Consider the following 26119-nt stretch of genomic DNA (forward strand, 5'->3'; position numbering starts at 1 on the left):
TAAATGATCAATAGCTTCCTGGAATGACCCCTGGAATGACCAGAAGTGGCTGGTTTCTGTTGAACACTTGAAAAGGATCAGATCCTGGAGATATGCTGCTATATACTGAAATTCAAAGGTGTCTTATTTTGTGCCCTTTCAATGTACCAGCAATATTTAATGCAATAAACAAAAAGAGTTATTTCAACCCGGGCCTTCTAAAATATAGAAACAAATTGACATTCTGATATGGCCATTGTGATATTAAGGCTTATTCACAAAAAGTGATGAACTAAAAATGAAAGCACAAATGTATGCCAGTATGTCAGAATAAGTTGGAAAAAGGATGGACTGGAAGGGTTTCACAATCTCAGCCACCATGGCCTAAAAAAAAATCTTACTTTTACTGATAATTTTACTGATAATTTCTTCTTTATGTGTTGGATATAAAAGGAAGTAGAGGGGCCAGTTTATCAGTTTAAGATTATTCTGAAGGTGCAGTATCCCTAGCACATAACTATCAAAGAAACATGGCTGGAGGCCTTGATAATTAAATGTGTAAAAAAAAAATAAACAAAAACAAACCACAAACATATTATGCACTTCGCCTGTGTTCATATTATAAAAGTGTTAATTTTAATGACTGCACACAAGGCTTGTCTGCAAGGCTGTGAAGCCTCGGCCTTGTTATTCACAGAGACGAGAAGCATTTTGCAACCCAATATGTCATATCCCCCTTGAGAAAACCTGAATTAATAGTTCCTAAACATTTTTGATAGGGACTCATATAATGTAATGTACTTGGCAATCTTTAATTCTAATAGAATGTGTGGTATAACCAAAGTAAAGCACTTTTATTAGACTATTCCCAGCGTCGAAAGGGTCTATACTGGGGAATGTAGAGCTGCTACAGTAATTAGTTCAATGTGCGCAGGACCAACACCATGTTCATTTGGATGCCGCCCCAGAAATTAAAGCAGCACTAAAGGGTAAAACTGCCCATTCAATGTTTTAGTGCAACATACACATAATGCATTAGATATAATACAAATAAATCAAAGTTATGTTTTACTCATTGCCTATTTCCTGGGAATAGTTTCCTCATCATTTTGTTTCACTATATAAGCAGATAGCAGACATGACTGCTACCGGTGTAAACATGGTCTGGTTCACAGTTTAGTGAACAGGACTATGTGAGGCTCTCATAGAGAGAAGGTCCTCGCATGCACAGTCCGCGGCTCCGCTTTATCTACTGAGAAAAGTGAACTCAAAAAGCACAGAATTCACAGCTGGACACAATTAACACACACAACCCAGAACAAACTGAATGATAGCTTTGATGGACAGGCTAAGAGTTGCAGACATTTTACAAACTGTAAGTTATTCTGAATGTATATGCAGGGTACTATTGTGACGATGCTTAGAGTGACCCTTTAAGAACCGCAATTTTTCTCTCTCTTTCAATCTTTCTGTTACAGTTTCATTGATGTATATTGCTCGCCACTCTCCAGCAACACTAAGGAGCCATTGTGACACTCTATTGGTATCCAACTCAGAATAATTAATAGCAATGAGTAGCTATCTGTTCTGCCACAAAGATTACTTATGAAATAAATTCAAAATCAACCTAAAGGGCTCATGTCTCATGAATTTCCTATTCATAACTTGTAATAAAGAAATACTTTCTTTTATCAAGCTACTAATGAATAAAAAACAGAGGTTGCATTTAGTATGTATATCATGAATGAGCTAACAAGAATGAGCTAACAATGTACAACAAGGGACACCAAACCCTAGGTTTTCCGTGAATTGTGCCAAATCATGGTCAGTTGCTGGTGAGCATTTAACCGAACTACATATAGCATTTAATACTTGCCAGTATTGTCCCTCCAAGCACTATGACCACTTCAATGATTTAAAGTCATGTTCCTGGCGTCTGTATGAGCAGTGTTTAACCCTTCTGCTGCCAGAGTTGTAACTCAGAGCATCAAGAGTTCTGCGCCACACAGCCAATCGTGGCACGGCTCTCCCCTCTGTTTTATTTTGAGTTGATGGGCAGACCACCACAGAAAGGGTTTTTCTAACCAAAAATAAATCTGAAAAGGCAGTGTTTACATAAAAAAGCCTGCAGGGGCAGGCTATAGACACCAAAACAACTGCATTAAGCTGTAGTTGTTCTGGTCACTATTGTGTGCCTTTAAGGACCTTAAAACATGCATCACAACGCAACAGCAAGGGTTTAACCCCTTAAGGACCAAACTTCTGGAATAAAAGGGAATTATGACATGTCACACATGTCATGTGTCCTTAAGGGGTTAATGACTGTTAGCTCTTTGCATCCATAGAACACACACTGTGCATATTTCACAGCATAACAAATTCACTGCAGCTGGACACTTGAAGAATCTCCTAAAACAGCAGAAACATGTTGTCGAATAATACAAATAAATAAATAGTGTGATTTTTTTTCTGTACAATACCCAAAGTGCTAAATCAGAGCAAGTTTCCAGGGCAGTAACCACATGTGGAATTATGGCACAAATTCCCAAGAACAACTTCATATCTTTCTGGTTTGTGGGAGCAATCCATCTCTCTCATGAAAGTGAAAAACTGGTAAAGAGTACAGAAGAGCTGGATAATCATATTTAGTAAAGAGAAAATTGAAAAAGAAATTAGCAAAGAGCTAATGTGGATCAATTTGCAGATCGATTACTGCATATTGCCCATTTATTTTCATTTGAAGGTGGATAAACATGCCAGCAGTGAGCCATAACTCCTAAGTTTGTTTTTTGTTTTTTTGGGGGGGGGGAAGGGGAGGGGGGTCAAGTTGTGCAGCTACCTGTCAGCTGCATCTGCTGAACCCCAAGAACCTCAAAAACCTAATAACGCCACTACTACTAGTACTGGTTGTGGCTAGGACAGTAGTATGCCAGGGAACCTTTTCACCCCTATACACCGTAGAAAACCATGCATAACACACAATTAAAAGGGGGCACTATCACATGCAAAGGCCTTAAACAACGCTCATCCTTCAGACTTCTCACAATGGTCCACAGATCAGGCCATAACCATGTAACGCAGTATCTATAGGGTACATATTTATCAAATATGCACTCTCATCATCTTAGGTCATCCTCATGGTACAATGCTACAAGACGACAAAAAAACATATCGTTGATTATGGAATGCTTCTCACTAGACATAAAAATTTAGTACCATCCCATATTTCAGATAAAAAGTAAAGACCCGACTCTCAAATGTGACTTTCTCCCACTCTCGTTTTAGTTCTTTTTTTTTTTACCTTTACCACTGTTTTGTACTTTTTTTTAGTTGTCTCGAAGTTTCAAAAAAACACAGAAGGATGGCCTCCTCTGTTTCAGCACTACACACATTCATCCATTGTAACACAGACGTTGGTATGTATGTGATGTGATAACGCATATAGAACAATTTTATTCTGCTTTTGTAATAACCTCCCATTTGCATTTTCTCAATGTTGAAACCTGGGGCAAGATAATCAGATCTGTAGGCTGTTTTCTACAGATAAATGGTCCTCTGGCTTAGTATGGCTTTGCATTGACAGCTAGATTGAGCAACATGACAAAAGCAGGTTTGCTAAACAGACAAGAGATGGGGAGAACTCTTGCCACAGGATTAACAGCTGTCATCTGCAGAAGATAACGCAAATTGTAACCAATAGTTGCTGTGCTTGTCTTTATATTTCAGCTTCACTTTTAACCCATTCATTGAAGGAGCAGCCTGTACAGCTGTAAACAAGGCCTCAAGAAGGTTTCGATTTTTACAGCCACATATTTGAGAAAAAGAACATTGGCTGGCAATTCTGAACATAAAAATCGATCAAATATTAGTTATATCCTTTACTCCTTAACACGTGCTGTCTGTTTGACAATGTTGGTTGCCATTCTATATAGAAGGAAGTCAGTCTGTGTTTTGCCTCTTTTATTTCATGCCCAGATCTTTTTTATTCTTCCCCAGATACTGTTAAACTTGTTTTATTTCTGTCTGTCTGTGATATGGCTTGTATTTTATTTGTTTGTTTTTTTTAAATCAATAAAATGTTAAAGTAAAAATGTTTCAGTGGTTTACGTGGACTTTTAAAAAGTGTTTAATACAAGGAGAGTGGTGGGTGTTACTCTCCTAGCCTCTGTAAATGTCATTAAATGTCACAGACAGTAACACGAAGGAATGAACAACCATCCAATGCTTGAGAATGAGTCTATTCTTTGTTTAACCCATTGAGTGACAATAATCTCTGTACAGTACTTACTTCCCCTTAGGCCTTCAATGTGCTTTGTTTGAGTTCTCTCACTTCGCAAGCCAGGAGTCTCTGTGGTAACCCTACAGATTGCTGTATGTGTGTTCACATGTGCAAAATATATGTATGTGACCATTACTATGTGTGATACCATTTAGAGAAGCCGCCACGGAACTCTGATGACTAATTTCTTTATATATTGTATTTCTAACCTACCACTCTGCACAAGTAGCTGTGTTTTACTTGCTACTTACCTTGAATTTAAATAAAGGTTTTGTTGTACTTACCTTGAATTTAAATAAAGGTTTTGTTGTACTTACCTTGAATTGAAATAAAGGTTTTGTTGTACTTACCTTGAATTGAAATAAAGGTTTTGTTGTACTTACCTTGAATTGAAATAAAGGTTGAGTTGTACACCTAAACAATATATATAATCAACTGCTAGTGACAATGATTTACCAATACCCTTTGGGTGAATGTTTGCAAATTTATGTATGTTATTACTGAACAGTATCTTGAGGTATTTTGGGTTTTAGCTCCTTTCCCCTTTCTCTTGCACATGCTAGATCACCACTATTTGATATTGTTTATCTATGTTACTGAACTGTAAAATAGTATGAAAGTGTCATGGACAATTTACAACACTGGGGATGAACCTGGCAGTAATGGGAGAGCCTCAACCAGGCAGCGAAACTATCCAGAATAACACAATATCTAGCGTGGTGGCTGAGCAGGGCTGCCGATGCACAGACCGCTGCTAAATCACTCGCATAACAGCAGAAATTGTCTAGAATTAAAGAGTGCAGTATCAAGAACATTTCAGTCTTCCAGTGTGTACTGGGAAATACTCCAATCAGAAGGCTTTTCATTGTAGGGGCCACAAGTGTGCGCAAGAGTGAGCTGTAATACAACTCATTAAGAAGGCCGTTGGCCTAAGTGAGGCTGATGGAGGCGGAAGAAAGGCTCTGTGAGTAACAGCCAGGGAGAAGTTTATGCCCCAATTATAAACGTGCTGATTTATGTTGAAAATCAACACTTTTATAAGTTATCACAAATATGACAGACTCCATCATAAAGCATTTTGGCAAGCTCCTTTAATTAAATTCACCTTGAAAAAAAATGTGAGTGTATTTCCCAACAAGTTTTGCTGCAAGTTAATGATAGTTATATTGGTTAAGAAAAGCTAATAACAAACTGTCTGATATGCAGGCATCGGAGTTCCCCGCATAGAGGGACTTTTTATACTTTACTCAGCCAACGCACTCACAGCATCAGCTAGATTATAGTGAACAAAAATATATCTTACGGACATGATTAGCACAGCATCGCTCTGGCACTTGAATTTTAATGGGTGGCTAAGAGCATAAATATACAGTTTCATACTGCCCAGAATTCTTATCTTAAAGGTTAACACCATTACCGCATGATGCGTCACTTTCCTCCTCAGTAAACATAACGGCCACTAATGTGTACACCAACAATCCAAGGATAACAGGTAGATCAGACACATATATACTACGTACACACATATATATACGTTCATATATATCACTCACATATGATTTGGGTGTACTCTGAGAAAATTACACTAATGTCTACAGTAACTTCGAAATCTAAAACACATCTTAAATCTAAAGACTAGAACTGAGCAAAAACGTTTCACTAAAGTGGAATTACAAATAGTAATATATATATATATATATATATATATATTTTTTTTTTAACATGGATAACGCTGGATCAAATTCATGTCCCAATTGAATGACTGTTGCTTTAGAACACAGTCTAAGTAAGGCAGATAAAACCAGCTATCATATGTTGTGTAGGGAAAAGATTAAGAGTTGCCATGTCAGAGATACACAAAGAAAAACACGTTTCTAAGAACACAACAGCCACAGGAATAGTTTTTTTTCATGCATTACCTAATACTGTAATAAAAAAACACAAAACAAACCCCCCCACAAACTACACTACATACATTTGAGGTCCTGTTGCATCCATCGTATAACTGTAATTGCCTCTTTGGGGCTTACTCCAGTGCCCCTGCGGTATGTAGTCTAGGGCTATGATGAGTAAAGTGTAGTTTAATTCAACCCAATTCTGACTTCTCCATGACTTTATTTTTTTTGTCATCAGATCCGACTTTGCAATACTAATCAGCTTCTTCCTGTCTGCAGCACAGAGGGGACAGGTCGGCATGAAATCTCATTTAGAGTAAGAATTGAAATGGTTAAGCTAAACAAATTGAAAGCACCACAGACAGTCAGCGCTAGGTGATATAACCACTTCAATTAGATGAATTGGTTACAGTGCCTATAGTGTCCCTTTAAGGTCACATATTGGGTAACGATTTTACAGAATTGCCAGAATGTGATCAAAAATCCAAAATGTTTTATCCTAGATAGGCACTATTATTTAGCATATATATATATATATATATATATATATATACACATACACACACACACACACACTTAAAGGGACACTATAGTCACCTGAACAACTTAAGCTTAATGAAGCAGTTTTGGTGTATAGAACATGCCCCTGCAGCCTCACTGCTCAATCCTCTGCCATTTAGGAGTTAAATCCCTTTGTTTATGAACCCTAGTCACACCTGCCTCCATGTGACTTGCACAGCCTTCCATAAACACTTCCTGTAAAGAGAGCCCTATTTAGGCTTTCTTTATTGCAAGTTCTGTTTAATTAAGATTTTCTTTTCCCCTGCTATGTTAATAGCTTGCTAGACCCTGCAAGAGCCTCCTGTATGTGATTAAAGTTCAATTTAGAGATTGAGATACAATTATTTAAAGTAAATTACATCTGTTTGAAAGTGAAACCAGTTGTTTTCCATGCAGGCTCTGTCAATCATAGCCAGGGGAGGTGTGGCTAGGGCTGCATAAACTGAAACAAAGTGATTTAACTCCTAAATGACAGTGAATTGAACAGTGAAATTGCAGGGGAATGATCTATACACTAAAACTGCTTTATTTAGCTAAAGTAATTTAGGTGACTATAGTGTTCCTTTAATTGCAGGCTTAATTTATACTTCTTGCTGGCAGTTGCAATGTATAAACCCATGCGAATTGAGCATGCTTTGTGGGTGAAAAAAAATCTCTATAAAACGCTTTGGCATGGCTCTAGAAAGCCACAGTCTCTCCAGAACTGAATATTAAATATTGTGCTGCAATAGCAGAAGGTCATGTTAAAGAATTAAAATGTTTAAACTGCTGAACAGTTTAAAAACAAATACGCAGACGCTGTCTGAACTCCACTGCTGGTCCATGAACTACAAATCCCATGAACCTTTGCTAGCCCGTGGGAAATTTAAGCCTTATGCTCAGCTGATCAGCCACAAAATTCCTAGCCCTGCTTTGAAAAGCAATACGATTTGCTTGGTTTCTACATAGTTCTTCCAGTGTTGTACAATGAAAAAAAACCAACTTGAATTCCAAAAGATTGGACATCAGCAACATGAACCACAGCCTTGAATGTGGGAAACAACACAAAAGGACATGTGCATATTTTTGGTCACCCAGTCATAGCTTTCCAGTTCCTTCAGGAAACTCAAATTTCACAGGCAGTAGAAAAATAAATTAAATGGAAAGGGAGAACAATCATTGCACAGATGGCTTGAGCTGTCTCGTGGACGAAGATTTTGACAACGTTTGGAGAATTCCTGTAAGACAATCAATCATACAGGGAGAAGAGCGTAATCTTTATTATCGATAAAAAGCCAAAAATGACACTTTCAGAATTGAATATAACATTAAAAATTTTAATTAAAACATACCCGTTTTCTTTGCACTGCAGGACCCTACAGTGCCCCTCTCCCTCCCACCCACCCCCATCCCATGTAGCTAAAGGGGTTAAAACCCCTTCAGTGACTTATCTGAATCCAGCGGCGCTGGGTCAGGCTCTGCCCACGCTCCTACCCCACCGACATCAGCCGGCAGGGGAAACCTAATGCGCATGCGCGGCAATGGCCGCGTGCGTGCGCATTAGACCCTCGGCGCAGGGTCAGGCTCCGCCTATGCTCCTACCCCACCGACGTCAGCCGGCGGGGGAAAACTAATGCGCAGCAATGGCAGCATGCGTGCGTGCGTGCGCATTAGACCTCCCATTAGGAAAGCATTATTCAGTGCCTTCCTATGGGGATTCCAGTGATGCTGGAGGTCCTCATGCATAGCGTGAGGACGTCCAGCGTCGTTTAAAACACTTTTCGTGTTCTAAGAACATGGAAGTCCCTATAGTGGCTGTCTGATAGACAGCCACTAGAGGAGGACTTGACCCTGCAAGGTAATTATTGCATTTTATAAAAACTGCAATAATAACACTTGCAGGGTTAAGGGTGCTGGGAGTTGGCACCCAGACCACTCCAATGGGCAGAAGTGGTCTGGGTGCCTGGAGTGTCCCTTTAAGAACATCGCCCCAGTTATTTCTGCAGTTTCCAAAACCTGCACAGAAACACTTTTCTCTTTATTCTTTTTTTAGAGTTTTTTTTTTTTTTTTTTTAAATATTTGTCTATAAAACCTCATGACTAAGAGGTCGAGTGTTTGATAGCTGTAAATAGGTCTGATGGTTTTTTTTATGGCGGCTGTATGGGTTGCAGACAGGGAAGGTGTGGCTAAACTGCATAAACAAAGTGATTTAAAGTAACACTCCAAGCACTCTAAACACTGGAGCGCCCTTCAGTGGTTATAGTGACAGGAATGCCTTTGGCCCCCACCCACCCACTCCCCGTTTCACTGAGACGACAGTGCCGGAAGCCCCAAAGCAGAACTTTTATTAGCTCTCCTGAGCTGACCCATGAAATCCAGGGCTAGCTCTGGAGTTTCTGGAGTCTGTTATATTTGTGGCGGTTTATAAAAGTGCCGATTTCATTGGAAATCAACACTCTTATTAAGCCAGGGAAGTTTTCTTTATTCTCCCAATAGCTCGACAAAGCTAACAGGAGCTGGACTTCAGTGTGGCTCTGTTTCCCCCTTCTCAATGAGCTATATTACAACTCATTGAGAAACATAGGAAAGCTCGCGGCTCCAGCATAGAGACTTAAGAAACCTCTAAATGTTGTAAGCCCACAAAGACTGAATGTCTGCGCCATGGAAAAAGGGGACGACTAGCGAAGGCTGCAGCTTTTGCAAGATATTTATCCATATACCCCCTCAATAAAACATGCAGAAAAAAATACATGCAGGCGTATATTTACTACATCGTTAATAAAATCTTAAAGTGTTCCTTTAACTCCTAAATGTCAGAGAACTGAGCAGTGATGCTGCAGGGACATTATGTATACACCAAAACTGCTTCAATAACCTAATGTTCTGTTGATTAGAGTATCCCTTTAAGCAAAAAAACAACAACAAAAAACAAACAAGCAAAACAAAACAGTAACACATGAGACAAGACTTATAAACACACAGAGCCTGAACGTGATTTCATGTCACATAATATGAAATGTCACTATTATTAAAGTGCAGATCAACAAATGAGACTCGGGAAATGTAATGTGCACGTTTCACACAGTGCAAGCGGCTTCCATGGTCGCCTGGTTGGAAATCCCAGAGGAAAAGAGACATGGGAATGAAATAAAACTGAGCAGGTGAATGCATATGTAACAATAATAGCACGCTGACAGCACTAATGTCTAATGTCACTCCTAGACTAAAGACACACGCCCCAGAGATCAAATAAAGGTGTTTCATTGATAGTAAGTAGTAATAAGTAAAAAAAATATATCAATGCATTTTCCTTCAAAGATCCGGGGAGAGACAAATACAAAAAGCCCTCACACCCCTAATTCACTTACTTTACAATGTTTGGATGGTCAAAGTGCTCAAGGCGTTTCAGTAAAGCAACTTCCCTCACTGTAGATAGAGGAAGTCCATTTTCATTGGTCTGCACCCGGACATTCTTAAGAGCCACAAACTTCCCACTCTGAAGATCCCGTGCCTTGTACACAGTACCATAGGCTCCGACGCCAATCTCTGCAACCGGTTCATATTGACCTCTCATCTCTTTAGCCATATTGTTACTTCACTCTCCCCTGCAAAAAAAACAAATACATAAATAAATCGTCACAACAATTAAATGGCTAAAAGACCATGTTGCACTGAATAATACACTATCAGGTATGTATTTGGATGTGTTAAGGCAGAATTCCGTTATTTTCAGTAACAACCTGCAGAAAGCGAAAGCAGCACTCTGCAGTCCACCTTCCCCTTAGGGCCCCCACCCGCCGCTCATGGGTGGGAGGACAATATGTCTGCCCCCCCCTTATTGTAATTTAGGACCCCCACCTGCAGCTCAGGGGTGGGGGCCGGGGGGAGGACACTAGGTTCACCTCCCCATTTTCATTTAGGGCCCACACCCGCCGCTCAGGGGCGGGGGCTGGGGGGGAAGACATTAGGTCCACACCCCTATTTTCATTTAGGGCCCTCACCCGCCGCTCATGGGTGGGGGCCAGGGGGAGGACACTAGGTCCACCCCCATTTCCATTTAGGGCCCCCTCCAGCCGCTCAGGAGTGGGGGCCAGGGGGAGGACACTAGGTCCACCTCCCCATTTTCATTTAGGCCCCCAATAGGTTCCCCCCACTTATTGTTATTTAGGGCCACCACCCGCCATTCAGGGGTGGGGGCTGGGGGGAGGACAAACGGTCGTCATCGTCCCCTTATTATAATTTAGGGCCCCCAGCCCCTCTTGATATTTAGGGGCCCCACTCGCCGTTCAGAGGTGGGAGCCGGGGGGAGGACGATAGGCCCCCCCTCATTGTCATTTAGGGCCCCCAACCAATTTAGGTCTTCAGCCTTTTGGTAGATACCGTGAGCACGAATCAGAATTTAATTCATGCAGTGTTTGCATTACAGCCTATGGATACCTCCACTTGCCACTCCTCGGACTGCCACTAGAGGTGCTTCCTACGGGAAAGCATTGTAATTGGCTCAGCACACCACTTCTGATGATGTCAGCCAAGCAGGCAGATCAGGGGCAGAGCCAGCAACAACAGACTGGAATAAAAGTAAGAACTTACTATGTTTAGGGGGCAAGGGGAGAACCAGGGGGACTAGATGGTGGTTTTAACAAGGTAAGCAATACATGTTTGTGTTCCTGACCCTATAGTGTTCCTTTATATATATAATTTTTCATAACCAATAAGTGCTACTGTAGCTCCTACTCAGGTTAGGAATGCAGAAACAAATTAAAACCACTATCTTCCACAGCACTTTTTCTAAAATGCCTAGTTCACAGCTGTTACTTAACGATGGGTTTGAGAGAAAAAAAACTGAGAGTGACACTTTAAGCCCTATTCTAACTAATACCACCAAGATATCTTTGAACTGAAGCCTGTAACATTCAGAGTTTGTCATATTTAGTTAGCAAAAGGAAATAATTATGCATTACATGCAGTATTGATACTTCGGGGACTCAGCACTAGTTGGTTCTATTTTTAGCAATATTAAGATGCTGCCCTGTAGAGAAAAAAGGAAGAGACAACAATCATTACAAAATGATTTAATGAATCTTAAAGGTTAACTTCAAGCACCATTATCACATCTGCTTTTAGAAGTGGTCATGGTGGCAGGAGTCTGTGTGTGCAGCGTTTCTGCTTGACATGTTGCACATACAGAGAAAACTGCACTTTGGTGTCGGTGGTTTGTTGAACACCGGGCACAAGTGTCTGGGCTACCTAACTTCAGTCCTGTGCAAAAATCGCCAGTCTTCAGCGCACTCTACGTGCAAGCGAAAGATGTAAAGAGTTTCTTTCTTGCAGGCAGCGTACCTTCAAAGGGGAACTTCATTGCCCCTTTCTGCCCCCCTTTGTTTTGAACATCTGTATTATTTTTTATTATTTGTATTAAAGAATTAGTTTCCTCCCCTCATCGACCCAGAGCCCCTAAGCCAGCGAAAAGGTCCAATCATGGATGATGTGTCGTGACGACAGACAAGGTATGGAAATAAAGCTTGGTGGTGTATTTAATGTAGGTTTCAATCTATTTAATACATTTTTTAATTAAATAAGGGGGCGGAGAAGAATAATAGTGCCCAATGCAACACAAGGATATTACAAAAAGCAAGAAACAGATTTCACTTTTGGTGAAGGTCAAGATTTAACTTATAATATAATAGTGAGTTATGTATAAAACGGGTCCAGCTCAGAAAACTGGTCTAAAGTACTAAATGTGGGGTAATCACCACGGAAACCAGTGAACCCTATAGAATGTAAGCTCGTTTGAGCAGGGCCCTCTTCAACCTATTGTTCCTGTAATTTTCCCTTCGATAATATTGTAAAGCGCTACAGAATATGCTGGGGCTATATAAATACCAGTAATAATAATAATAATAATAACCTAGCAGACACAATCCATAGGTGACGCCAAACCTTTTATATCTTTGCACCACTTTTCACAACAGACACTTTTTACACATAAAACATAATCGTAAAGATACCTGTTATACCGTATATACTCGAGTATAAGCCGACCCGAATATAAGCCGAGGCCCCTAATTTTACCCCAAAAAACTGGGAAAACTTATTGACTCGAGTATAAGACTAGGGTGGGAAATGCAGCAGCTACTGGTAAATTTCTAAATAAAATTAGATCCTAAAAAAATATATTAATTGAATATTTATTTACAGTGTGTGTATAATGAATGCAGTGTGTGTGTGTATGAATGCAGTGTGAGTGTATGAATGCAGTGTGAGTGTATGAGTGTCGCGTGTGTGTATGAGTGTCGCGTGTGTGTATGAGTGTCGCGTGTGTGTATGAGTGCCGCGTGTGTGTATGAGTGCAGCGTGTGTATGAGTGCAGTGTGTGTGTGTGTATGAATGCAGTGTGTGTGTATGAATGCAGTGTGTGTGTGTATGAGTGCAGTGTGTGTGTGTGTACGAGTGCAGTGTGTGTGTATGAATGCAGTGTGTGTGTATGAGTGCAGTGTGTGTGTATGAGTGCAGTGTGTGTGTATGAGTGCAGTGTGTGTGTGTATGAGTGCAGTGTGTGTGTGTGTGTGTGTGTGTGTGTGTGTGTGCAGAGCCTTGGTGGGGGGTGGGCAATTTTTTTATTATTTTAATTTTTTTTTATTATTATTTATTATTATTTTTATTTATTTTCATTATTATTATTTTTTTATTATTATTTAATGTAATTATTATTATTATTAATATATATTTTTTTCGTCCCCCCTCCCTGCTTGATATATGGCAGGGAGGGGGGCTCTCCTTCCATGGTGGTCCAGCATTGGCAGTTCAGTGGGGGCTGTGAGAGAGCGTTACTTACCTCTCCTGCAGCTCCTGTCAGCTCTCTCCTCCTCTGCGCCGTCCGGTCAGCTCTTCTGTCAGCTCACACTGTAAGTCTCGCGAGAGCCGCGGCTCTCTCGAGACTTACACTGGGAGCTGACCGAGTTGCTGAACGGACGGCGCGGAGGAGGAGAGAGCTGACAGGAGCTGCAGGAGAGGTAAGTAAACTCTCTGACAGCCCCCACAGCCCCAGTCTGTATTATGGCAATGCAAATTGTCATAATACAGACTATTGACTCGAGTATAAGCCGAGTTGGGGTTTTTCAGCACAAAAAATGTGCTGAAAAACTTGGCTTATACTCGAGTATATACGGTAATTGAAATTTTAAATTTAAGGCCAAAGCAACTAAACTGAAAACACACCTGACTTGACTATAGTTTCCCTTCAACAGAAAACTACTGCTTAATGTAGTTGTTCTGGTGAGTATATTCATTCCCTTCAGGCTTTTTGCTGTCAACACTTGCTTTCCAGAGAAAATGCATTGTTTACATTACAGCCTAGGGACACCTATAGTGGCAGTCACTAAGACGGCCACTAGAGGTGCTTCCTGGGTCAGTGCTTATGTTCAGCATCTCCACGCTCTGTATGGGAAGACGCTGACCTTTCCCCATAGAGATGCACTGAATTAATGTTTCTCTATGAGGAGATGCTGATTGGACAACACAGTGTTTAGCTCCACCCCCACCTCCTTGGAATTGATGATCTCAGCCAATCCAATCCTTTCCTGGATTTCAACAGTTTTGTCCATCTAGCTATCTACCGTCTAATGTTGTGCGGCGGCAGCTAACCTGTAGTACACAGCAGTTGAATAGCAAACTCCTTAAAAAATTACTCAACATTTTTGCTTACAGTTTACTCATGAGTTATTTGGATGATCTGTCCATGTTATTGACTTGGTTACCGATATAAATTATTACTCCTGCATGAAACAATGAGGGGGCTCAAGTTGCAATGGTGGGAACAGCATGAAAAAAAAAAGTGAAATTCAGTGAAGCTGAGTTGAGGGCACTGGTAGATAAACTGCTAGCATTTCCATAGACTTTTTTTGAAAGTATGCTGGGTGCCTCTGGATGATGGGTGTTGAAGGCTTCCTGCTATTAATGGATGTGTATTGATGACTGTGCTAAGGAATGTGTATGTCTGGCTGGGGCTAATGAATATGGATGTGTGACTGGGGCTAATGGATGTGGATGGATGCCTAGGGCTAAGGAATGTGTACGTCTGGCTGGGGCTAATGAATATGAATGTGTAACTGGGGCTAATGAATATGGATGAATGGCTGTGGGTAATGAATGTAGATGGATGGCTGGTATAATGGGTGTGGGCTGCACACTGTTCATGTATATGTGATCTTGCCTTCTTTATTGAATAGCACCAGTGACAACATCGGGACCCAACATGTGCGCTGACATTTAAGGAGTTTGAGGCCCACACACACACACTCACTGACAAACACTTAAACACTCACCTCCCTAGGATCCAGTGTGGGGCAGCTCCTCACTCACTAAACACCGTTTAGTATGCCGGGACCGGAATGACGTCATATTCCGGCTCACGGCATCACAGAGGGCGCGTGAGGGAGGAGTGAGAGGCTGCAAGAACCGCCTCCCTCGCCGCCTTCTGCTTCCCCCCTCTCCTTCAGTCACTGGGATTTAATGGCAGAGCAGGCACCTGTCATCAAGGTAAGAAGGTGCCTGCTCTGCCATACTGTGACAGGGCTCTTCTGGGCGCCCCCACCTTCGGGTGCCTGGTATAGCGGCCCGGTGCTGAGGGGGGGCGGCTCTAGAGATGCACGCCCAGCGCTGCGGCCCAAGACGGGGTGAGCCCACCAGGAAATTCCCTGTGGGCGCCCCCAGCAGGCCGGCGCCCCAGGCGAATGCCTAGTTCACCTAACGGTGGTGCCAGCCCTGTCTGTGTGTGTGTGTGCCTGCCAGTGAGAGAGCTTGTGTGTGTGTGTGTGCCTGCTAGTGAGTGAGCTTGTCTGTGTGTATATGTCTGCTAGTGAGAGAGCTTGTGTGTGTGCGCCTGCTTGTGGGTGAGCTTGTGTGTGTGTGTGCATTCTAGTGAGTGAGCTTTTGTGTGTGTGTGTGTGAGCTTGTCTGTAGACGGGGTGAGCCCACCAGGAAATTCCCTGTGGGCGCCCACAGCAGGCCGGCGCACCAGGCGAATGCCTAGTTCACCTAACGGTGGCGCCAGCCCTGTCTGTGTGTGTGTGTGTGCCGGCTAGTGAGTGAGCTAGTCTGTGTGTGTGTGTCTGCTAGTGAGAGAGCTTGTGTGTGTGTGTGTGTGTGTGCCTGCTAGTGAGACAGCTTGTCTATCTGTTTGTGTGTGCCTGCTAGAGAGAGAGCTTGTGTGTGTGTGTGTGTGTGTGCCTGCTAGTGAGCGAGCTTGTCTGTGTGTATATGTCTGCTAGTGAGAGAGCTTGTGTGTGTGCCTGCTAGTGCGTGAGCTTGTGTGTGTATTCTAGTGAGTGAGCTTTTGTGTGTGTGTGTGTCTGTGAGCTTGTCTGTAGTAAGCTTGTGCGTGTCAGAGCTTGTCTGTAGTAAGCTTGTGCGTGTCAGAGCTTGTCTGTACTACATTTGTGTGTGTGTATGCCAATAAGCTTGTCTGTGCATGTCAGTGAGATTGTCTGTCAGTGAGCCTATTTGTGTGCATCTGTAAACTTATGTATTTATGTCAATGAGCTTATATTTATCAGTGAGATTGTTTGTCTATGACGCTGTGTATCAATGAGCTTGCGTATGTCAGTGAGATTGTCTGTGTCTGCATGTGAGTATGCTTACTGTATAATTAAATGTTTGACTCTGAAAGGAATATTTTATATTGGAAAAAACAAATATATATTGACCAATAATATGTAAGGGGCTATGTCTTGCCACCCCAGATGATTGAGTCATATATAAATACATATTATATAATATATTTATAATATGTGTATATATTATATCATATATATAATCATCTGGGGGTGGCAAGACATAGCCTTACATATGATATGTGACAATACATGGAGCAATGACTTATGGAGCTGGCATAGATTTTTTTTCCAGGGCTGCTTTGTATCCCCAGTCCGGCCCTGGTCAGAGTGCCTCGAGCCTGTATGTTTAGCGTTTCACTACCTCACTTCTACCGGAGGCTCTGGCTAATGTCAATTCTGTGCAATATTGGAGTGGTCAGCTGACACTCTCAGCCAATGAAATATGACGGTCGCAACTGTGCAGAAGTCAGAAGTTCAAACTAAACTGTTTGCCCCATTACAAGGGAACCACACTGGGGTACACCTGGCATCATAACCACTACAGAGTGCTGTAGTGATTGTGATGATTGGCGTAATCCTAAAACTTGCACACTGGATTGTATGAATGTCAGAAAATTGTAAACCAAACTGTGCAATTTAGATAAGAAATACCTTTTTGAAAAAACAAAACAAAAAAAAACCCCTCTGTAGTCACAGCCTGGCAATTTTTCGTTTTTAGTACAGCAAGTCGCTTAGCCAGGTTTGTGTTGTATCAGTTTCCTTATTGATCTGTCATTAATAAACTTATCACATACCACTAATAATCCTGAAACAATGCAAGCCAGTTTAGTGATTTATAAACGCATATTATAAACATGATGCATATGTTTTAAAGTATAATTTACTCTTAAAACTAAAAATATAATAGCCGAAGTAAGACAGCAACAATTCCACTACAGAACTTTATCAGAGTGCTCTAAATTTTATCTCTTACACAGTAAGTTGTGTAACACATGACTATTATCCCACCCCAATAGCATATAGTTATGGCTACTAACTACAGCTCTGACCTGTTGGAGTTGTGGGGTTGAGGGGGGTGGGGGGTTAAAGTTCACAACAAGTCTAGTAATGAGAAAACAGCTCTGAAATGGACATTTGTATTTCGAGAAAATGGAGAGATAGAGTCGCCTTGTAAAATATGCATGGTATTTATTGTACAGGAAATAGCTGTTTTCAATTTCCCATCAAGATAGTCCTCCCCGGAAATCTACTTGGCTCTAAGGTACCTTTAAATAATGCGAAAGCTGCGGATTCCACGTGGTGGCAGTGTGATGCGATAAATCCTTTGTGCTTCGCCCATGTGCCATCCTTTAATGAATGAAGCGAAGAGGAACTCCCTGCATCCTGCTAGGAATGAATCAACTAACATTCTCTATACCCCTTTATTCTCCCCTCCCCTTCCTGCAAGGACATTTTACACTTTCTCATTAGGTCAAAGCCCGGAGTTTTGGGTTTTTTTTAGGAATGAAAACTAAGTAAACAAAAATCCCAATGTTGCCTGATCTGCACGATTTCTTTTTAATTATTATATCCAATTTCTTGCCTTCTACCAACTTTATGCATTTAACTTTAAAAGATCATCGATATATCGGGGGAGGGGGAGGCTCAGAGTCGTTCAAAGTCAGACTGCGACACAGCAGAAACATCTGTTTAAAGGGGCTTTCCTCAAATACTGCTTTAGTTCAGACAACCGATCACTTATGAGAGGGTGAAGCCCATCCCTTCTGTCCCATTCAAACTACCACTCTGTGCTGTGCCCCCACCAACAGTATCACTGAGGCCATTGTAAAGTTACCCAAAATAAAGAAAACATGGATTTTTTATTTTTACTTTTAAAAAAACAGCAATACGAAATATACATATCCTCCAAATTTGGCTGCAGATCACATATCCTGCCTAATAATAATATTAATCCAACAGATGGCTTGCAAATAAACAGCTGAGCTTCCATTAGAATCCTCCCTGTAAATGACCAACAATGTATCCAGGGGATTAACTCTTACCTGGGTAGATCCCTTGTTAGCAGTCAGTGAGCAGCCATACCATGTCGATTGTCTTGTGTGTTTTGTAATAAGCCAGTGTTCACTTATCTGCGTCCAGTTCACATGCTCTAAGTCACTTCAGTTTGTTGAAGATCCACTTCCTGCAGTCGTCACTCCCACTCAAAGTGCATGGAGCTGGTCTCTCCCCCTTCTTCTCCTCCTTCTGATATTACGTAACCAGCATCTAGAAAAGACTTAATTGTCATTATAATTGTTTTTCAAAACTGTATGGTAACAAAACTCATTTAAAGTTCAGCTACTGTAATAATTGACTGTCTTTGTTTTTACATTTGTTTTTAGGATCATTGTGTTTATTAAAACATTATATATGTGTCATGTATCAAATTGTATTTTTTTTTAAAAACTAATAATATTTTTTATAAGGTTTTTTATTATTAAATTTGGTTTGGAACTTCTCAAGGCCACCATTGAATAGACTTAATTTTGCCCTGAGTTGGCACCCAACTGCAATGGTCCCAATTGACCCAGGACGTTGGATGATAGAATAAAGTCGCAGACATTTCCTGATTAACTTCAACATTTTTTAATAAAAGTCACGCTCACTGGGGTGCAGGGGATTAAAAAAAAAAAAAAAAAAGATTGAGTTTAAAGAGCAAGATGGTGTCCTCAAGAAGCTTATAGATCGGAGAGGGACTTGTGTCACCTTCTTAAAATAAAGATATTGACAGTTGTGGGAAGTTGAATTTCCCAGCAATTACCTTTTGGTTAATAGGAAGTTTACGAGACACCATTTCCTATTTTATTATATTTAATTAAGTATAGTTTTTTTGTTGTTTTTTTTATTTAACAAACAGACAGTAAATGTTTATTGTTTTTTTTCCTATGGATATGACTGCAAAACAGCAGGCATTCTGAAATCTCAATATGTTATTTATTATTTTGGTGGATAAACGTCCAAATTCCTCTACTATGTACTTAGCAGACTCCAGACTTTGACCAGGGACTTTCAAATTCTAGGTTAAAACAGGAAGAAATTTCCAACTCATCTATGTTTCCAGCTTTTCTGGCTACTTTGGTAAGATCCCGACAATTATCATTTTAGAGAATGATCCAACCTGCGAATGCTAACATTCCCCAGAACTTCAGTATTTGTGAATAATACCAGGATTTGACTCAAAAATGCATCTTGGGCATTTATATACTACAGGTAGATTTGACCCGTATTTAAAAATGTTTCTCTAAATTTAATTTGCAAATAAAATATTTTTTATACATCGAGAGACCTATTTGGGAAATGTAACTTGCCAGATTTTTGTAGCTCTATTACCACCTTACTCAAATGATTTATTTATTTATTACTGCCATTTATAAAGCGCCAACGTTTTCCACAACGCTGGATGCTCAAATGATGCTCTACATTTTGACATATCAAATGCAACTTTTGATCACAGATCTATTGTAGCCATATAACCCATATACAAGATTTGAAATTAGGCTTTCCATATTGCTGTTTTAACGAAGTTCACGAACGTATACTTTAGAGCAGTGGTTCCCAACCTTTTTTACTTGAGTACCCCTTGGCAACCCATTTCCATAAATTGTACCCCTCCCATTAACAAAATGTTTGTAATTAATTTAGTTTTTTCTCTGTCCCAAATCCCCTTTTTCTCTGCCCTAGACTCTCCCTGCTTCTTCTCCGCACCAGGCTCTCCTTGCTTCTCCTCCGCCCCAGGCTCTCTCTGTTTCTCCTCTGTCCCAAGCTCCCCCTGCTACTCCTCTGCCCCAGACAGACAAACTGTCACACATGCAGACACACACACACAAACACCCATACAGATATACACACCTGCAGATACACTGTTGCAAACACTGACACACATGCAGATACACACACTGACATACATGCAGGTACAGATGTACAGACACAATTATACACAAACACAGATAAAAACACTGACATGCATACACAGACACACAAAAACATACATATAGATACACTGATACAAACACTGACACACATACAAATACAGACAAAATAAAACAGACACATGCAGACACCCAGATACACACACTGACACACATACAGGTTCACAGGTACATACCCTGGCACATATGCAGATACAGTGAAACACAGATACATACACAGATACAGACACTGACAAACACAGATACACACAATGACAAACAGATACATACACTGACACACATACAGACACAGATATACAGATTCAGACACTGACACACAGATACACACCCTGAAACACAGACACACTGACACAGAGATACATACCCTATCACATATACAGATACCCAGACACAAAGATACACTGACACACATGCAGATACACACCCTGACACACTGATACAGACCTTGACACACATGCAGATACACAGACACATAGATACATACTCTGACACACTGACAAACAGATACACACTCCGACACAAACGCAGATACAGACACACATGTAGATGCACAGATATACATCCACTGACATACATGAAGATACACAGACACATATATACATACCCTTACACACATACAGATACATACTCTAACACACATACAGATACATACCCTGACACATAGATACACACCCTGACACACATGCAGATACACAGATACATACAATGACACACTTAAGGATACACGCATTAACACACAGATACACACTGTCACATAGACACACACATGCAGATACACAGAGATACACACACTGACACACAGATACACGCTGACACACAGACACATACCCTGGCATACACTGTGCTGTTTGTGAGGGGTGTTCTGTGTGTGTGAGTAGTGCTCTGTGGGGAGGTGCAGTGTTTGTGTGTGTGCGGGGTGCTCTGTCTGTGTGTGTAAGGGGTGCTGTGTCTGTGAGGGGTGCCGTGTGTGAGGAGTGCTCTGTGTGTGTGTGTGTGAGGGGTGCTTTGTGTGTGTGTGTGTGTGAGCAGTGCTCTGTTTGAGTGGTGCTGTGTGTGTGAGTGGTGCTCTGTCTCTGTGTGTGTATGAACGGTGCTGTGTGTGTGAGGGGTGCTGTGTGTGTGAGGGGTGTTTGTGTGAGGGGCGCTGTGTATCTGTGTGTGGGGTGCTGTGTGTAAGAGGTGCTCTGTGTGTGTGGGGGGGCTGCTGTGTTTGTGAGGGGGTTCTCTGTGTTTGTGAGGGGTGCTCTGTCTGTTTGAGGGATGCTGTGTTTGTGAAGGGGTGCTCTATGTTTGTGAGGGGTGCTCTGTATGTGTGAGGGATGCTGTGTGTGTTTGAGGTATGCTGTGTTCGCGAGGGGTGTTGTTTGTGTGTCTGTGTGAGGGGTGCTCTGTCTGTGTATGTGTGTGTGTGTGTGAGGGGTGCTCTCTGTGTGAGAGGGGGGATGTGTTTGTGTGTGTGAAGGGTGCTGTATGTGAGTAATACTCTGTGTGTGTGTGAGGGGTGCTGTGTGTGAGGAGTGCTCTGTTTGTGCGGCGTACTGTGAGTGAGGGGTGTTTGTGTGCTGTGTGTGAGGGGTGTTTGTGTGTGAGGGGTGATGTGTTTGTGTGGTGTGCTGTGTGTGAGGGGTGCTGTGTGTGTATGAGGGGTGCTGTGTGTGAGGCATGCTGTGTGTGAGAGGTGTTTGTGCGTGTAAGGGGTGTTGTGTTTGTAAGCCGTGCTGTGTGTGAGGAGTGTTGTGTGTGAGGGGTGTTTGTTTGTGTGTGAGTGAGGGGTGCTGTGTTTGTAAGGCGTGCTGTGTGTGAGGGGTGTTTGTGTGTGTGAGGTGTGCAGTGTGTGAGGGGTGTTTGTGTGTGTGAGGGGTGCTTTGTGTGTGTATGGGGGGTGTGGTGTGCTGGGTGCTGTGTTTGTAAGGCGTGCTGTGTGTGAGGGATGTTTGTGTGTGTGAGGCGTGCTGTGTGTGAGGGGTGTTTGTGTGTGTGAGGGGTGATTTGTGTGTGTGTGTGTGTGTGTGTATGAGGGATGCGGTGTGTTGGGTGCTGTGTTTGTGAGGCGTGCTGTCTGTGAGGCATGCTGTTTGTGAGGGGTGTTTGTATGTGATGGGTACTGTGTGTGTGAGGTGTGCTGTGTGTGAGGTGTGCTGTGTGTGGGGCGTGCTGTGTGTGGGGCGTGCTGTGTGTGGGGCATGCTGTGTGTGAGAGGTGTTTGTGTGTGTGAGGGGTACTGTGTTTGTAAGGCGTGCTGTGTGTGAGGGGTTTTGTGTGTGTTTGAGGGGTGCTGTATTTGTGAGGTGTGCTGTGTGTGAGGGGTGTTTGTGTGTGGGATGCGTGCTGTGTGTGAGGGGTGTTTGTGTGTGTGAGGGGTGTTTGTGTGTGAGAGGTGTTTGTGTGTGTGAGGGGTGCTGTGTGTGAGGGGTGCTGTGTGTGAGGGGTGTTTATGTGTGTGAGGGGTGCTGTGTGTGTTTATGAGGGGTGCTGTGTGTGGGTGATGGGCATCGTGTTTGTGTGTAACTGTGTGGGTCTATATATTGGGGGATGGGGGGGATTAGGAGTACTTAATCTATTTTTTGTATTACTATTTAAAAAAAATAAAATAAGAAAAAGCATAAATAACCTTTATGTCCCCTCTCCCCTCTGCTTACCTTTTCCTCAAGAAGAGGGGACATTGCCCTGGTGGTCCGGTGGAGATGGCTGCTGGCAGAGTCCAGTCCTCCCGCGAGATCCTTGGAGCGTTGCTGTGGAAACCCACCGCAATGCTCTGTATTGCCCAGTTCGCAGGAGGAACCTTCCACCTCTCGGCTCCTCCTTCCTTCCCTCCCTCTCATGCAGGCCGCCTGACAGCACCTTTGGGCCAGTGATGGAGTTCTCTGATCTCCCCACCGGCCCATGAAGGCACACACAGCAGGGCCGGAGCTCGGATAGCGCTGGCTTTGCATGAGCTTGCAGGGGAGTTCCTGTGATCTCCCCTGCTGGCACATGGCCAGCGCGGCTCTCCAGGCATTTGTTGGGAACCCCTGCTTTAGAGGATATTTTCGTGGTTATATTATGTGCTGAATTCTGCATTCTATTGATATACTTTCCGGTTAATAAATATTTATTATAACTAATATTGAACAAAAATACATGAATAAATGGGGTACATGGTTCTCTTAAAGTGGCACTGTCTTGCCCAACTTATCTTTTTCCTATTGTTTCCTCTTCTCTTTTTATATTAGAATCTATTCTTCTTTCTTTATTTCTGATCTAGTTTATCTATTCTGATCCATCTGATTGAAAATGAAACCAGATTTTTTTTCATGCAGGCTGTGTGAGTGTGGGCTGCATAAACAGAAACAAAGTTATTTAACTCCTAAATGGAAGGGAATTGAGCAGTGAAACTTCAGAGGAAGGAAATATGCACAGAAACTGCTTCGTTAAGCTAAAGTTGTTTTGGTGACTATAGTGTTCCTTTAAAACATAAGACAAAGGGAGGGACTACTTTGTCTTATGTATATTTCCTATGATTGACTTTATTTGACCAAAGGAGGAGATTATGTCCGCTCCATTTCCTGTGTCGAGCAGGGTGAGTACTATCTCTGACACAGGAAATGGAGCGGACCTAAGAATACAAATCTGTATTCCTAACCTATAGTGCACTCTGACCTCCCCCTCCCTTTCGCCGTCCAACTCCCCATAGCAGATAAAGGGTGTAAAAACCCTTTATTTACTCACCAGATTCCAGCGCAGATGTCCCTCCATGCTTGGTCGCGCTCTGCCTTCTCTAATGCGCATTAGGCCCTCCCCATAGAAAAGTATTGCCTCAATGCTTTCATATGGGGTTTTCACTGACGCTGGATTTCCTTATGCAGAGTGTGAGGACGTCCAGCGTTGTGTAAGGCACTCAGAGTCCGCTAGAATCCAGGAAGTGCCTCTTGTGGATGTCTGATAGACAGCCACTAGAGGCAGTATTAGTCCTGCAATGTAATTATTGCAGTTTCTCTAAAACTGCCATATTTTACATTGTAGGACTAAGGAGGACTGGGACAGTACACCCAGACCACTTTTTTGAGATGAAGTGGTCTGAATAACTCTGCAAAAGTAGTTCCAGATTAACAGTTCCTGTCTCTCGGTACCACACACCCTGAAAGAGATTGTTTCAGTCAAATAGTGAGTTGCCCTGTTCTGTTTGTGTTACGGTGGAAAGCAGTGCCCAAATGATTAAGAGCCATTTTTCCTATCTTGACACTCGCTTCTAAATTGTTTTTTTTGTCCTGGATTTTATTATCGTGAACACCTTGATAAAGATTTATCATTCCAGTATTGTTTGCTTCTAGAATTTGTTGGGTGTGGTTTTGCAATTTCCCTCAGAATGTGCAAAAAAATCCCTGCCAGATATGGATACATAATTTCCTGACTAGTTTATAAAAAAAAAACTGTTTTTGCATTTTTCTGATATAGGTTTCGATTTAATATTTTTGAATAAGCGTTTCAAATGATTTGAATTTTTTGGATAAACTTTAAAAAAAAAAAAAAGAAATATTAAAAAATGTATCATGTATAAAATATATAACAATACATCCAAACATTTTAAAATATTTGTTCAGACAGGATTAAACCCTCCATCATCGTAATATGATGATCTTATAGACCCCCTTAGGCTTTTAGTTTATTTTATTTTTTAATGTAGTGGCTGGCTAGCAAGTATTGAACAGTTACCACATAATTAACCCATGCACCACAGAGGGTTTTTAACATTTTACCCTGTGGGCAAATACTTTGGATTTTTTTTTAAATCCAGGCCCAGACTTGCAGCATTCAATCCAGATTCCAGCCATCCAACAGTGTTCGAACTGGCTGAAATACAGACCATTCATGCCCATTTGGTGACAGAATTACAAAATCTGGACACTGTTAAAGGGATACTCCAGATCCCTAAAGCACTTAACTTGCTGAAAAGTCTTGTGTGTGATTGTGTCCTCTTTTTTTTTTTCATTTTACAAAAAGTTCAGATTTCAGTAGAAATTGACACTTTTACAAATAATCTGGTCACACACCAGTGACTTTCAAGCAGACAACAGGTCCTGTTACTTCTTGGTTTGGTTAGTTCGGTGGATCTAACCTCAAGAGGAAGCAATTGCTCAGAGCACCTGCTTTACAAAGACTTCTCATTGAGCTGCATTGGACTGGACAGCCACAGAAAGTCTGGGTGGGGTTAGACGGCTTGCAAAGGCAGCAGACAAAACAGGTTTTACAATCTGTTTTTAGATATACTGCCAATGACAAAAATGCATTTTTATATTATGCAGTCCGAATGACCCCCATACGCAGCCGAATGGTTTTGCCCCATCCGTTACAGGGCCATTAGGACCTTAGTAAATTTAGTGGGGTTTTGTTTAGTTTTTAATTAGCCAACGTTTTGATTGTTTCTTGTACCATTACAGCCATTTTATTTGTATATTTTACGTACACTGCAGCTGTTTCTGTTTCAGTACAATATTTGCATTTCTACAAACTGTGGTTCGTTTTATAAAATGCAATTACTGCATTAAAATCTTTTGCCCGATTGTTTCTGTTTCTTAGGCATGCATTAATTTGTTTGTTTGTTTGGGTTTGTTTTGTATGTTGATAACCTTGACAAAAGCACCCTCTGTGAGACGGTTGATTTATTGCTGTTGTTTTGGTACATATTTACACATTTTTTTAATTTGCATTTAAAAGGGTGAGTGGAACACCTTGTCTTCAGTGTAATGAATAAATGCCTAATCTACTGGATGGATCAGTATGTAAATGCATGGGACAGCCAAGCCATACTTGCCTTTTTTTTTTTTACCATTCTGGAGGGAGAGCCCTGATTTTGAGCTCTTGTC

General features: G+C 41.6%; 1 protein-coding gene across 1 annotated transcript in view; it reads right to left on the reverse strand.

Moving 5' to 3' along the window:
• Positions 1-18498, reverse strand: part of CDK4 (cyclin dependent kinase 4) — a 30856-nt gene extending 12358 nt beyond the window's left edge. The window contains exons 1-2 of the mRNA XM_063427774.1: positions 18351-18498; positions 10063-10299 (exon numbers count right to left, since the gene is read on the reverse strand). Of these exons, the coding sequence (XP_063283844.1) occupies positions 10063-10280 (218 nt within the window). The 5' untranslated portion in view covers positions 10281-10299; positions 18351-18498. The remainder of the gene's footprint in view (positions 1-10062; positions 10300-18350) is intronic.
• Between the last annotated feature and the right edge of the window lie 7621 nt (positions 18499-26119).

This window comes from Pelobates fuscus, chromosome 1 (assembly GCF_036172605.1).
Source record: "Pelobates fuscus isolate aPelFus1 chromosome 1, aPelFus1.pri, whole genome shotgun sequence".
In the NCBI taxonomy this organism is placed as follows: Eukaryota; Metazoa; Chordata; class Amphibia; order Anura; family Pelobatidae; genus Pelobates; species Pelobates fuscus.